Here is a 16425-nt window from a genome sequence, read left to right on the forward strand (position 1 = left end):
GGAAAAAGGGAAGAAAATGATAGTAGTTTTACAGCTTTTAGTTTTTCAAAAACCACAAAGCAGAGCCTATAAAGTTTAAGAAAAGCTACAAAAATGCTCCTAAGTATGCTGAATCTAACAAAGACATGTGGTTCGGTGGTATAGTGCTTGTCTGGAATACATAAAATCCTGGACTTGATTCTCAGCATCACTAAGGAAAAAAACAAACAAAAACAAAACAACAGCAATAACAAAACCCTCTAAAAAAACAGAAAGCAATGCAGCTCTTTAAAATATAAAGAAATGACAATACTAATAAAAATCACAAAAGACAGCAATAATCTGTCTAAAGTCATTTGCGTAAGTTCCCCTCCCCCCCTTTTTAAATAGATAAAGGCAGTTTTATGAAGGACATGCAGGGTTATAATAAAATTATATGGATTTAAACTTCAATTCCCATACAACTATGAGCTGCACAAGGGGAAACACTGTTATTTCTTCCAATGCCTGGAATAAAATCATGCTTGGCCTGAAATAGGGGTTCAAATATTTCTCTTCCACTTACTACCAACTTTTCAAGCCAAAAAAAAAAAAAGAAATATAACCATCCTATTTTTAGAGTGGTTTACTATGTGGTTATTCTACAATTATCTGTATATTTCTTAACTCTTAAAAAATAATTCAAACGCAATTCAAAAGATACTTGTCTTTAGTCTCCTCATATACTTTTTTTTTACCTTTTTTTAACCTTTTTAAATTTACTAAAGCATACATGAATAAAAGAACAAAACTTTTCAGTGTAACTATCTGCCTCATTTCCTGCTCATTGCTATCTAGCAAGTCTACTTTGCAGTCTAAGGACAATAATGGTATCCCATCTATCAGTTGAGCAGGTTGTTCCCTAGGTGTAACTGTCACTGAGTTCTCGCAAGGTCACATTGCTGTTGTAGCTTCTCTAAATAAGACTGTAAGTACACAGTCAATGACATTTTTTGCTATAATACAATCTATCGACCTCTACACTAATCTGCTTCTCCTCCTCCTTCTTGGTAAGTTTATAGCTTAGAACACTATGTTGTAAAAACATGTAACTGCTTCGTTTAGTAATCTTTGATAACTAGAATACATTACTAAAATTAGCAAAGCTACATAACCCATTCCATTTCTTAAAAATTAGTTTAAAAATTTCCCCTTCAAGTGAAAACTACCACTGTCTCATGAATTCTACACTCTTAATGTCCCTAACATGATCCAGGAGAGTTGATGACTACTGACATAGCAGCATTATCCTTCTGATAAATAAAAAGGAAAGAAAATTCTGAAACTTCAGTAGGGAAAAAATATAAATTCTTATTTTTCCAAATCTGGGACATCTTTGGTGCTATTACATCATTTTAATATAACTATCTTATGTAAAGTTTTCTTCAGATCACCTTGTAACTTTAACTTTCTTTTATAAAAACTAAGGAAATATTCTACAATGACTGAAAATTGAATTCTTGCATACTATGTATTTTTTCACAACTGCAATCTTCAAAGCACTAGTAAATCAAGTATACCACAAGTGTCAATGTCCACCTAAGTAAAACTGAGTTATAGTCTATACTTAGAAGTAACATAGTTTTCTTATACCTTAAGTTTTAATTAAAATAAGAGAAAAACTTGTCTTTTCACAGGTGAAAATATTTTTTGTTTTGATTTTCAAGACAGGCATTCTCTGTAGCTTTGGAGGCTGTCCTAGAACTCACTCAGTAGACCAGGTTGGCCTTGAACTCCCAGAGTTATGCCTGTTTCTACCTCCCTAGTGCTGGGATTAAAGGTGTGTGCCACCAGTGCCCAGCTGGGAAAACATTTTGATTCCAATTGTTCCTACTTACTGATTGATTTTTTTTTTATACAGAAATAACTAAGCCTATAGGAAGAGCAACTCAAAAATGCTCAAGTATCAACTATGACTGTTGAGCCCAGATCCATTTCCACCAGTATGGTATGTGCAAGTTACATGAGAGGCACAACTCCACAAAGTTCTATAGCATTATCAAATATTCTTTTTAACTATTTAGACAATTTTATGCATCTCTGTGAACTTATTTTCATCATTTGTACACAAATATTTAGCAAGGAACTTCCAACTTCCTACAACTACTTTCAAACACTCTTGAGTGCCCAGGGGAAAACATAACTTACTGTCTCGGAGTGTTTCCCAAGCCCACTGATCATTTTTGAAGAAGAGATGACGTTTGATTTCCTCTACACCATTTCTGCCCAATCTCACTTCTCTAAAGGGAAGGAGAAAAGTAATTAGTTATTTAAGATCTTATTATAACCTATATACGTTTCTTTGTGACAGAACAACAAATCTATTATCAGGCTGGGTATGATGGCTCATGCCTTTAATCTCATTATTCAGGAGGCAGAGAAAAGTGAATCTCTGAGTTAGAGGCTAGCCTGGTCTACAATCAAGTGCCAGGACAGCCAGGACTATGCAGAGAAACTCCATCTTGAAAAAACCCAAATCTATTATCAGCAAAATTTTCAGAAAAAGAGCAGATTGACATTAAAGGAATCTTTCAAAAGAAAAAAATGAAAAAGCACACACTTATTCCTGTTTTTCACTGTTAATGAAAACCCAGACAAAAAGACTTATATGACAAGTCAAACACAATGACTTTCCTTGTTTTTAAAATTTGTGGTATAATTATAAAATTTTTGTGTAAAAAACTTTAATTCATACAAAATTCTACCAAAAATCCCAAAACATATTTAAAATTTTAATTTACACTTTATTTTTAAAAACTATACAGCTGGGGTGGTTCACGCCTTTAATCCCAGCACTAGAGAGGCAGAGACAGGTGGATCTCTGAATTCCAGGTCTACCTGGTCTACAGAGCAGTTCTAGGACAGTTTCCAAAGCTAAGGAGAAATCCTATCTCAAAAAACAAAAACAACAACAAAAACCCTATTCAGCATTTTTAATCAATGAAAACCTTTCATGGCAAAGCAGAGCCGGGGGGTTGGGGGTGGAGTCTGACTATATCCTGTGAGTATGTGCAGAGGAAGGCGGATTACAAACTCAAGGCCAGATGGAGCTACTCTGAAGACTGTAGTTCAGTGGCATAGCACTTAAGAATGTACTATGCCTTGGGCTCGGTCTGCAGCAAAATAGTCACACATACCTTACAATGAACAAAAACAAAATCCACAAGCACCACTAGCCCCATTTTGTAGAGCATAATGAAGTAAAACTGGTTGTCAACAGAAGTGAAAAAGAGGAGTCTGGCGCCCTGTGTTCTCCAGCACAGTTTAATTGGGAGGGGAGGGAGGGAGGGAGGAGTGGGAGGGAGGGAGGGAAGGTAAACTAACTAAATAAATAAATAGATAAAATAAAAATCCAAGATCTGATAATTATCCATCTTTTTTTCACTGAGACAGGGTTTCTCTATGGCTTTAGAGGCTGCCCTGGAACTAGCTCTTGTAGACCAGGCTGGTCTCGAACTCACAGGGATCCACCTACCTCTGCTTCCTGAGTGCTGGAATTAAAGACATGCGCCACCCCCACCCAGCTAATTATCAGTCTTATAATTAAGTTAAAATACAATAAATGAAACGTTATCTGGCTATTAGCTGCCTGCTCGTATGCACTAAGCTGACAGCCAAAAAGGATATCGCAATATCCTAACCTTTTATCAGGCTTCATTATCACAAGACATCAGCTTTTACATTCTAATAGTTCACATGCAAGAGGCAAGATGAGAAAGAATGCCTTAGAATTTAAAGAAGTGCATAAGCTGATGAGATGGAAAAAGTACATGCTGTGCAAGTCTGACCACCTGGCTTTGAGAGGAGAGAAGGCCTAACCTGCATGCAGGGGGCCAGCATACACATAACAACAAAAGGAAACTCAGTATCAAAATTAGTTACCTGTCGGTAAGGAAGGCACAAATGAGATTTTTTGCTTCTTTTGATATGTCATTATCATCAGGGAAAGTAAGTGAATTTTTATGGTTCATAATTTTACTGTAAGTCCCAACCAAAGAATCTGCATAAAAAGGTGTATCACCTGAAAAAATTGACAGAAAAAAATGAAAGCCAAAGAAATACATATACAAAAATATATATTTTAAAGAAAAGAATCTATCAGTTACCTGGTTTAAAAAAAATAATAAATATTTCTTAAACTAAAAGCATACTCTTGACATAGAAAAGTTAACACATCACAAAATTAGACTATAAGCAGCTTTTAAAACACAGACAAAACACTTTTAGGGACCATGTTTATTTCAAATAAATTAATACTGCTTAATATAGTATTTTATGAGAAATCAAGTGATGAGATTAGGATGAAAAACATAAGATGCTTAAACAAAACAGAAGTTGGAGAAATATCTCTGCAGTTAAAAATACTTTTTGCTCTTAGATAGGACCCAGAATCTATTCTCCATCTTATGTTGGGCTGTCAGGCATGCACATGGTACACAGACAAACATGCTAATAAAATACTCATACATATAAAATAATCTTAAAACACAAGCACACACACACCCATACCTCTCCTTTACTCACCTACAAGCATTTCATATAAAAATACCCCAACTGACCACCAGTCACACTCTCGTCCATAATAGCCGTCACCACCTTGGGATTTTAATACTTCAGGTGAAATATAATCAGGTGTTCCAACGGCTGTATCACATCGTACCATACCTTCCTAAAAGGCGAAGCAAGCCTGGATTAGGACTTAATTGTTTTCAATTTAATATAGCCAAAGAAGAACTGAATTATATAATATCATAACAAAACACATTATTAACAATAGCACTCACTAGATGCCACCATTTCTTATTCTTCTAACTGCCAATATAATGACTGCATATTAACTGCAGAGACCAAAGCAAAGCAAAGAGATAGACGGGATTATATAACAAAGCATTTCACAGCATGAAAATACTGATTTCATCATTTTTTAACCAAACTATGTGACTGATTTAACTATTCTAGAACTGTGATAAAAATACGGAAAAGCTAGCTGGATAGATATGAAATTGAGCCGCATGTATAAGGCAAAATGCTTGAAAGTGCTATCATGGAATAACTATTAAGTCTGCATTTTAATGCCCTACTCCAAAAACATTTATTTTTACCTACTTAATTAATGCATTGTATTAAAACTAAATGTTGACACAATAGTTCTTATGTAATTTTTCCTTTTAATCAATATCTCAAAATGACAACTATATATTTCTAATTGCTGTAAAATATATATAAGCCATTACAACCAAAGAAAAAAGGTGGCATATTTCCTCTTTTAGCTACATGTATAAATTATTATACAAATAGTGAAAACAAGTCTGTCTTATAACTCACTCTTTAATCACAAAATCTTGTATATTTTAAGAGACAGCAATTACAGTATTCATAAAGTATTTCTGAAACATTTGAAATTAGTTTTTAACATTTAGTGACATTCGCACTAATTCCCTTTCTACTTACCAGTAGTATATATAACAAAGCTGCTATGAAGATTTAGTAAATCTACATTTACCCCAAATAGAGAGGGAAAAATAAAGCACTGACAAGTTACTAATACAACACTGTAGCCATGGTAACGAGAACAACAAATATAGTCCTGTGATTCTAGACAAATACAGATATGGTTAGTGAATTTTTAACAGCATTTTCTAAGGAAATACTATCTTGAATTAGAAAATAAAATTAGAATTTAAAAATTAACCTTATTCATCTTCATGCAAGTACCAAAATCTGCTAACTTCAAATGTCCAGACTTATCCAGCAGCATGTTATCAGGCTTTACATCTCTAAGTGAGAGAAAAAACAAACAATAGAGTATTGCTGAATTAGGTCAGACACTGATAAAGGTTATGAAGCAGTTACATCAGACCAAGTCCCTTTAATGTACATGAGACAACCTAAATCAGTATGTGCTCTTATCCTCACCTAGAGACTCAAGTGCATCATAACACTCCTTTATGTACTGTTGTTGTTGGTTTTTTTTTTTTTTAGCGCAGCTTGATTTTTTTTTCCCCCTTTTATGTTTTTTGAGACAGGGTCTCTCTGTGTAGCTCACAGTTTGATTCTTATGATAAGAAAATCAGTAACTTCAGAGATTAAGGACAAAAATACATATCATCTAGACAGAAAAGTCAAATGAAACATTAATGTTTGCCAAGGAATAAAAGACATTTCCTTCAGTGGCATTGCCACTGGTAAGTCCTTATGTTCCCAAAAATAACCCCTCAACTACAATCTTGTAAGCAACCCAAATTAAAGGCATAGGGAGGTAAAAAGATATTAAAGTACAAGGGAGATTGGTTGGATACAGGAAGATCAGTATAAACAGGGACATGAAAGGGTAACAACAATTAAAAGTCATCACATAACTTTTGGAAACTACTTTACAATTTTTATTTTATTTTTGGTTTTTGGAGACAGGGTTTTTCTGTGTAACAAATAGTGCTGGCTGCCATCTTGAAACTCAATTCGTAGACCAGGCTGGCCTTGATTAAAGACATGAGCCACCATGCGTGGCAATAGTTTTCACCTTTTAATACATGATATAAAAGCTATTCACCATGGGGCTGGAGGGATAGCTCAGAGGTTAAGAGAACTGACTGCGCCGGGCGGTGGTGGCGCACGCCTTTAATCCCAGCACTCGGGAGGCAGAGGCAGGCGATCTCTGTGAGTTTGAGGCTGGGCTGGACCGACAGCCTCGAAAACAATACAGAGAAACCCTGTCTCTTAAAAACCAAAAAAAAAAAAAAAAAAAAAAAAAAAGAGAACTGACTGCTCTACCAGGGGTCCTGAGTTCAATTCCCAGCAATGATATGGTGGCTCACAACCATCTGTAATGAGATCTGTTGCCCTCTTCCAGGGGGCAGGCATACATGCAGACAGAACACTACATACATAATAAATAAATTTTTTAAAAAAGCTATACAACTAGGTTAACATTATTAAAGAATATATTTACAACAAGATTAAGCTAAATACACTAGATTTCCAACATGCCACATGTGTCATAGGGGAGAAATTAAGTAGGCTGGGAGTAGGAAATATTAATCATGTGATGTTTAAGTTCTCTTTCACTGCTCCTTTCAAAAAAATGAGAAACTAAAAGCATTGTTATCTTTACCTATGAATAAAACCCATGGAATGAATTGCATCCAATGCAAGAACTACTTCTGCAGTATAGAATCGTGCCCATTTTTCAGGTACGTCATAGTTGCTCATCAGGTTTACAAGGTCTCCACCAGGCATGTATTCCATCACCATGTAGAGATACCGGTCATCTTGGAATGCATAAAAAAGCTACGAATTAAAAGAAAAATAATTAAAATGATTTTTGGAACATTTTGTTTTCACATTAAAACCTAACAAAAATACTACTGTAAGATGGAAGTAGATGGTTGAACTGTAGGACAGCTGTAAGTGCAGGTCAATTCTTAGGGCAGACAAACACCACAAGGATCACACCAAAGAGCTATAAACTGAATATTCCAAAGAGGTAAAAGGAGTCATTTTATAGCTTTCTATACTACCTCTAAGTTTTTATACTAAAAGGTTTTATAATAGTTCCAACAAGGACAAACTTCTTAAGCAAAGAAATACTGTACTTCTGGTTTTTAACATGCACATGGGAGTTTACTGTTAACTTTAAAAAGAACATTAAAACTCTCAGGAATCATAAACTGGACTTTGCTTTTATTGCTCTGCATTAGTTTCCTGACTCTGGAAATTTGCTTAACTTCTCCATGTTTCTGACTGACCACTGTTTTTGACTGACTAAATTGATTTTACTTGCAAACCTGTTGTTCAACTAGCATCTAAATGCCTGGCAGTTGAAAAAAAATCTAACAAATTTTTAATGAACAAAAAAGTCATAAATACATAAATAATAGAAAGATGGATGGATGGATGGATGGATGGATGGATGGATGGATGGATGGATGGTCATAGCCTCTAACTTGGAGTGCACCTAACAACAACTATCTTTTTGGACTGTTAGAAGGAGTACCAAAATCATTAGTAAGAAATTGTAAAATACTGGGAAGAAATCTACTGTGTGTTCAGAGCTTAAGTTAAAAAGAAAAAAAAAGCAATTTTTAAGTAAACACTATTTTAGAACAAACACCACCAGACTTATATAGATGTCATAAAGCCTTCACATTTCATTTTCTCAATAGTATTTAATGGATTTCACACTGAACTGGAAGCTTGCTGTTTCATCGAGGCTGGCCAGCCAAAAAGTTCTTAGGATCTGCCTGTTTCTGTCCCCCAGTGCTATGTTACAGGCACATGTTGCTACATCTAAGCTTTTTTTTTTATGTGTATGAATTTTGGCTGCAATTATGCCTACGCACAAAGTGCATGCCTAGTGTTTATGGAGGCCAAAAGAAGAAATCAGATCCCTTGGAACTAACATAACGGATGGTTGTGAGCTGCCATGTGGGTGCCTGGAATTAAACCTGGGTCCTCTAAAAGATCAGAATGAAGTGCTCTTAACTGCTGACATTGGTGCTGGGGATTTGAACTTGTATCTTTAAGCTTTCAAGAACAAATGCTTTTACCCACTGAACAGTCTATACAGTTCCACTTATATTAATTTAAAAACCAAATAGGAACAGATGGCTCAGCTGGTACAGCATGTGCCTTAATAAACATAAGAACTTGAGTTTGATCCCTAGAAGCCATGTGAAAATGCAGGGTATGCTGGCATTCACTAGTAATCTCCGTGCTGGAGAGATAGAGACACGATAGCTGGGACTTGCTGGCCAGCCACACTCTACACCAACGAAAGATTCTGTCTCAAAGGAGGAAGGCAAACTGCACTAGTTCTCATCCTGCTTCAAACAAATGCACCTGCACCTGCACCTACACACACACACACACACACACACACACACACACACACACACACGCCCACATATCATTACATTAAAAGCAACTAAATTTAGAAGGATGAGAAATAAAGCATTATTTCATGACTACACCAGAGTAAACATATAATTTCTTACTTGACTGCCATAAAGAAGCATTGTTATTTTGGTTGCAGTTTATCTTATTTACATATAATGTAATAAGTAAAATAAAACTTGAAAATATCTAAATCTTTAACAGAAATAATAATAGACATCCATTTTTCAGGAGTTATCAACTCCTGAAATACTGTGTCCGAGCTCTCTTGTCCTCCACTTATATCATCAAGGGTTATTCAACAATGTCTAAATGCCCTTTTAGTTGTCATAACTGGTATGTGAAATGGGGAAGAATTACCACTGGTATATTCTGGATAGAGGATAGGTGTGTTGTCAAGCATCATAAACACATTAGTAACTGGCATAATACACAGAGTAATTGTGGTAGTTTGAATAAGAATACCCCTCCCCCTCCATAGCTCTTGTGGTCTGAATAGGTGGTCCTCAGTTGATAACCATTTGGAGAGGCTTAGGATGTGTGGCCTTGTTAGAAGTATGTCACTGGAAGCAGCCTTTAAAAATTTAACAGCCCCATCATTTCCAGTTTGCTCAAATGTGCTTCTTGTCTGTGGTCTGAGATATGAGCACTCACCATTCTGCTCCAGTCACCATGCTCACCTGCTGCCATGCCTTCCCACCACGATGTGATGGACTCATCCCTTGGAAACTAGAAGCCCAAATAAACCCTGACCTCTATGAATTGCTTTAGTTATGGTGTTTTATCACAGAAACAGAAATGTAACTAATATAACAATTCTTTATAATAAAGAATTATCTAGGGTCAAATATGATGACATATGCCTCTAATGACCAGTTTCAGGCTGGCCTTACCAGCATACAGGGTTCAGGGCCACCAATGTTTCATAGTCAGACCTTATCTCAAAAACAAAAGAAAAAGGGAGAAAAGTATTATCTGGCACACAAAGTTAGTAATACAGAAGCTAAAGAACCCTGACATACACAGGTGACAAAAAATAGAGACTTCAAGTTTAAAATGTGGGAGCTAAAGAGATGGTTCAGTGGTTATAACCACTTGTTGCATGTACCTATTATCTCAGTACTCAGGAAGTAGAGGCAGGAGGCTCACAGTACAAAGCTATCCTAAGATACACAGAAGTATGAGGCCTAGCATAAGATCCTGTCTAGATCAAAAAAATCTTAAAGACAGCTTCATATTTATAAGCAAGGAAACCATGGCCCATGAACTTTAAATTGGCCAATGGCAATCAATGCTACTAGAACTTATGTATTTCTTTTGGAGATGGGGTCTTCTTGCCTGAACTCCAGAACTTGTGCCTCTGCCTTCAGTATTGTGACCATGCCTGTTGATATTAGGGTATATATATGTTCCCTGGTACTAAAAGCTTAAGGCCAACACAGTATTATTTGGGGCTTAGTGAAACTCTTATTTCAATAAAAGAGACATTTACATGACTAGGCAGTAAAAAAAGTATGAGGACCTCATGTTTACACACACACACACACACACACACACACCACACACACACACAAAATCACTATAAAAGCTAAGGCAGAAATACTTTCCTTAAATCAAAGCAGATTAAATTCTACAAAAAACAAAACAATTATTTTGTTCTGACCTTTCTAAAGATAACACAACAAAATTAAACTTTATGACTTCAAAAATACTGGTATGTTAGACAATTTTATAACTACCAATAAATTATTATTGTTCTAAAAATAATTTCCCAGATATGTCTTTACAAACTAGTACAGCATTAAGAAAACAGGATCAAAACCATACCTGAACAACCCAAGGACTATTGGCAAAGGCCATAATGTCCCTCTCTTCCCAGAAAAAAGCAGAGTCAGATCTCTTAATCATTTCAAATTTGCTGAGAAGCTTCATAGCATATACCTTCCTGGTGGATTTATGCCTTACCTTTAAAATTGAAAACAAACCATTCGTTAATTTAAAGCTCAATGTTTTGCTGAACAATTTACAACATGACTTTAATACTTACTAAATAATGTGGTTGTTTTTGTTTCTTTGCTTCTGTTTACTTATCCCAATTGGCTAGTGTCAGGACCTGAATTACTACAAGTATATTATAAAAATAAATAAACCTTCTATTCCCTGTATTTCCCATAATCTGTCCCATTATGTACGTTGCCCTGTTCATAAAACTTTATTACACAGAATTCTAGAAAGGAGTTTCTTGTGAGACATGAGGTGTTTACTGAAATGCTTAAGGAAAACACTTCCTTATCACTTCCAGATTTGAACCAAAATTTCATGCTTTAGGCATGGTATTAAAAGAAAAGTTCTATGAAAACAATTATTTTTGCAAAGATTATGTTAAACAGGCAAGTATTTTGTTTTTCACTTTTAAAAAAGTTGTTTTTAAAAGTTCTGAGTAACTTACCAATTGAACTTCTCCAAATGCACCTCTGCCAATCACCTTCACTACTTCATAATCTTCAGCTTTCATCCGTAAATCTCTAATTTTATTTATTGTGTCTTTATCTGTATAAAAATATAATTAAGTCACTAAAGCACTGTAATGACCACTACTTACTTTACAATAAAATTACTAAAAACACAACGAAAAGAAAACAATAACACTTCATTACAAATTAGGGTTGGGATGGATCAGTGGTGAAGTGCTTGCCTTGTGAGGCTCTGGGTTTAGCCCCAGTGCTCTATCCCTTGAAATAATTGACATATGTGAAATCTGAACTTATAAAATAGAGAAATTTACTATGCTAAGAATTGTTTCAATAAATTCTGTAATGATTTCACTATTGTATCAAAAGTTTTTATAAAAATCTAATGATGTCAAGTTATAAATACAAAAACTGCTGTGCTTTAAAAATTTTTAAAACAGAACCTAGGGATCTGTTTATACTAGGCAAGTATATTTTACCAACTAAGCTACATCCCCAAGCTGAATATAAATGCCGCACTAAAAATAATATGATTAGTTAAATTTAATTTGTTCCTGGCATTTTAGGTAAATTATCAGATTTGATTTTGAAAACATAGGTATATGTTTTACATCAATGAAATAAAACTGTGTTTATCAGATCATTTACTATGATCCTTTATAAAAGATACAAATTCAACATATCAAAGACATATGTAATAATAAAGAATTAAAATTAAATTTCTAGCTGGCAATCTTCGTACTTACAGTATTAATCTGAAGCTAGACTTTAAAACATGCAGTGGAGATCACTGAAATTATATAAACCTGTCATGCTACAGATGACAATAATTTACAAATCCTCAATGGAAAGATAGTCTAGCTCCTAATTTGGTCATAGATTAAAATAGGGCTATTTTAGTCCATATGGGTCAACACGGGCAAGAGATTGCATGGAAAAGCTTCACATTTCAGTGCTGTCCATACACATAAAAAAATTGTTAAAGTTCTAGTTTCTAATAAAGGTAGCTATAATATTCTTGCCTTCCTGTTAAAGTATATGTTTAAACTTAAATATTGTTCTAAATTATGATCAACAGACACAATGTTAATAAATTTCTATACAAGCATAAATATATTTATTAATTTTCTAGGTCACAGTACTGCAAGATGGTACTACAGAGATACAGATAATATCCAACCAATCGTTTACACAAGTAATTCGTACCTACTCTACATGAGGTTCTAAAGTAATCACTAGATATGGAAAGGTAACTGGTAACACTGTTAGTGTTTCTAAAGGGTCAAATGCTAGTGAATGAAACAATGAAAAGTCTAACTCAAAACAGTATAAAATAAAAGAGATAATCAGTGTTTCTGAAGTACTAAGAGAATACCAATTAAAGCCTGCCTTGGAGAGAAAGGATTAGAAAAACTTTCTAGAGACAATGACACCTGAAATGAAAAATAGTTGTTAACCATTAGACAGAACATTTAAGAGATAGAGCGGTGAAATCGGTTGCTAGAGTAGTATGTTTGTGGTAAAGTGGCAGAAGAGGCTGGGGAGCCCCAAACTAGTTAAGAAGACTGAGCTTTGCCTGTAAATAAGTAGCTAGAAATTATTATTTGATGGGTGTAGTGACACGTCTTTAAGTCTTTAATAGCACTCTGGAGGCAGACAGGCAAATCTCTGTGAGTTCAAGGCCACCTGGTATACAGAGAGACCTTCTAGGCCAGTCAAAACAAGAAGGAAAAAAGAAGAATTGGAGGAGGAGGAGGAGGAGGAGGAGGAGGAGGAGGAGGAGGAGGAGGAGGAGGAGGAGGAGGAGGAGGAGGAGGAGGAGGAGGAGGAGGAGGAGGAGGAGGAGGAGGAGGAGGAGGAGGAGGAGGAGGAGAAAGAGGAGGAGGAGGAGGAGGAGGAGGAGAAAGAGGAGGAGGAGGAGGAGGAGGAGAAAGAGGAGGAGAAGGAGGAGGAGGAGAAAGAGGAGAAAGAGGAGAAGGAAAAGAAGAAGGAGAAGCAGAAGTGCAGCATAAGCAGCAGCAGCAGCAGCAAGGAAAATAAAGAAAAGGGGGAAAAAAGCTATCATTTAACAATAAATAAATAATAAATGTTTTCTAGATTACAGGTTCCTGAAACTCAATATATAAAAATCAAGGCACAATAACAACAACTAGTATGGGTTGTTGGAAGCTATAAAAATAAACTCAGACAAATAAGCATAATCAAATCTACACTATAGCTAAACTACTCTGAAGAATGTTAAAGATAAATTGAGTAAGGATAAGATTGGAGTGGCGAGAATTTTAAGAGCATTTTAAGATTACAAATGAGAAATAAGAAAATCCTAAGCTGGGGTAGTGTTTTAGAATGGCCAGTGACACTTGAGAAAGTATCCCAGACTCTAGTTACAAGAGGTTTAGAACCATAAGAAAAGGTTGCAAATCTTGAGAAAGCTGATAGACAAAACATTTGAAATCAATAGGCCCTCCTAGTTCCTTGACATTTGCTTGTCCTAGCACAGGCCTACATGCTACCAAGTGTAAAGGTCTGCTGGCCAACAGTTCTGACAAACTTAGTTTTCTACAGTCCTAGCTACCCTACATCACTTCACCAAGGGTTCAATCTAGAACTAAGCACATACTTACTTTAACAGTAAAGTCTAACCTGCAGAGTTTGGGACTACTTACCCACTGTATCTCGACATTTAAAAACTCAACAAAGCACTCCTTGGTGGAAAGATGCTATTTATGATTCTTTTGAAGTAGACAACAGTACACACATTAGAAGATTTTTCCAAACCTATCTTAGATGATTGGATTTTACTGGATCTGTAAACTCCATCAACAGGAAACTTAGGCTTGATTTTCACTGAAATTTCCCTAACAGTCAAGAAAAAACCAATACGATATTCCCATTTGTTTTACATGGCAAATACCTTTCTAATTTTATTTATTAGTTTTTGGAGGCAGTTTTTTGGAACTCACTATGTAGACCAGGCTAGCCTCAAACTCAGAGACCCACCTATCTCTGCCTCCTAAGTGCCGGGATTAAGGGTATGTACCACCACACCTAGCCATTCTTAATTGTTTTCTAACATAGCTATGTAGTAACAATCCAAGGTAAGTTATTCCCTCTCACGTTATTAGTTATTTATCTTCACCTTTACATATAAGCAATCTTTGGGGGCTCTATAGTTACATTATGCTAACATAGAACATCCTAAAACATGACTATTTCTTCTCATTACCAGCATATGATCAGATTTATAACAATTATAATTAATTCCCAAACACCAAGATTAGGCAGGAAATTAAGGATTAAAGCAGTGATTTTTTTCCCCCTAGTATCATTTCATAGTAGCACTAAGAAAATTGGAAGTGGGACTATATAGCATCTTATAAAACTTAGGCAAACTTATAAAGGAACCAGATCTGAGGATAAGAATTAAGGGCTGGAGGGATAGCTCAGCCGTTAAAGGCTAGGCTCACAACCAAAAATATAAGAATTAAGGATACCATATGCAAGACAATAATTCACTCAGTCACTACGTAGTAGATACTATTCTTAAAGATGGGAAGAAATAGGATCCCTGGTATAGGCAAGTCATGTTCCACCAACCTTCCTAATGCTACAACCTTTTAATACAGTTCTTCATGTTGTAGTAACTTATTTTGGTGCTATTTCATGGCTAGTTTTGCTACTGTTATGAACCCTAATGTAAATATCTGTGTTTTCCCATGACCTTATTGTGAAAGGGTGATTCAATTCCCAAAGGGGTAATGAATCACAGGTTGAGAACCACTGTTCTGGAGAGAAGAGAAATAAGTAAGCAGTTATGTTCATTTCACTTTATAGTGTATATTATAAAGGAAATAAGGCCAAACTTACTACGACATGGTCAGAAGATATCTACAGAATAGTTGCTAAGGTACATTGGTACCTCAAATAAACTGTAGCCTATACTGAGCATGGTAATGCATGCCTACAGCACTTGAAAGGCTGAGGCAAAAAAGGATTGAGTTTCAGGCCAGCTTGGGCTATTACATAATGGACTCACACAACCAAAGGGAGGGAAGGGAGAGCGAGGACCCCCTCATCCAAGACTGTCTTGTTAAAAAATGTAGCAGCTGTTTTCTTTTCCTTAATTCTTTGAACAATTGTTCTTGCCAAAATTATAATGGTCTTTTGGTGGCAGGCAAAGACCGAACCCAGGTCCTTGTACAAGCTAGGCAAGCACTCTACCCCAAAGCAAATAGTATTAAGCAAGTGTTTCTTTCTCTGTTCATATTTGTTTGGTTGCCATTAATAACATACCATTAGTGAATAACTTCCTGTTTTGCTATAAAATAAGCCAGTAGAAAAGATTGCAGACTTGTTTACTTTCCATTTTTGTTAAGAAATTGAACTGTGATGAGACTATTCCACTTTAAGTTCTCTAATTATATCTATGGCTGTCCTCTGAGTATTCAGTCTGATATCACCATTGGATATTATATTCTTTAGCACAGCTGACCTGTCAACTGCACAATAAAAATGTTTTACCATCTAATTTGATAATATAACCCATATTACAACATGTTTCAAAAGGACATTTAAAGCATATTTTTTCTATTCTTGTTTGAATACAATAGATATAAAAAGGTAAAATGTGATACACGTGGCACTCAAAATACAACTTGTAATTATATCAGTATGATTTGCATCACACTGCATAAGCAATGAAAAGGCTATGATGTATGGTATCTGTTACAACTATCCAACTGAACCATGGTAGCACAACAGCAGGTATAAATGAGGCATTAAAAACTGAGCATGGTGCTGGGTGCAGTGGTGCACCATTTTACTCTCAGCACTCAGGAGTCAGAGGAAGGTGAATTTTTGAGTTCAAGGCCAGCTTGGTCTACACAGAGAAATTGTCTGAAAAACAAAACAAAAAACTGAGCACGACAATGTCCCAATAAAGCTGTTACTTACAGACACTGAAATCTGGATTTCAGATTACTTCCATGCCATGATACATTATTCCTCTAACTTTTCCAATTATTAAAAACATAAATATCACCCT

At 35.5% G+C, this 16425-nt stretch overlaps 1 protein-coding gene across 2 annotated transcripts in view; it reads right to left on the reverse strand.

Moving 5' to 3' along the window:
* Positions 1-16425, reverse strand: part of Rock1 (Rho associated coiled-coil containing protein kinase 1) — a 100481-nt gene that overhangs the window by 58227 nt on the left and 25829 nt on the right. For both annotated transcript variants that reach the window (XM_013122752.3, XM_005083035.4), the window contains exons 3-9: positions 11360-11460; positions 10738-10875; positions 7130-7305; positions 5711-5795; positions 4543-4687; positions 3901-4039; positions 2167-2258 (exon numbers count right to left, since the gene is read on the reverse strand). In XM_013122752.3, the coding sequence (XP_012978206.1) occupies positions 2167-2258; positions 3901-4039; positions 4543-4687; positions 5711-5795; positions 7130-7305; positions 10738-10875; positions 11360-11460 (876 nt within the window). The remainder of the gene's footprint in view (positions 1-2166; positions 2259-3900; positions 4040-4542; positions 4688-5710; positions 5796-7129; positions 7306-10737; positions 10876-11359; positions 11461-16425) is intronic.

This window comes from Mesocricetus auratus, unplaced genomic scaffold (genome assembly GCF_017639785.1).
Source record: "Mesocricetus auratus isolate SY011 unplaced genomic scaffold, BCM_Maur_2.0 Super-Scaffold_100018, whole genome shotgun sequence".
NCBI classification, from domain to species: Eukaryota; Metazoa; Chordata; class Mammalia; order Rodentia; family Cricetidae; genus Mesocricetus; species Mesocricetus auratus.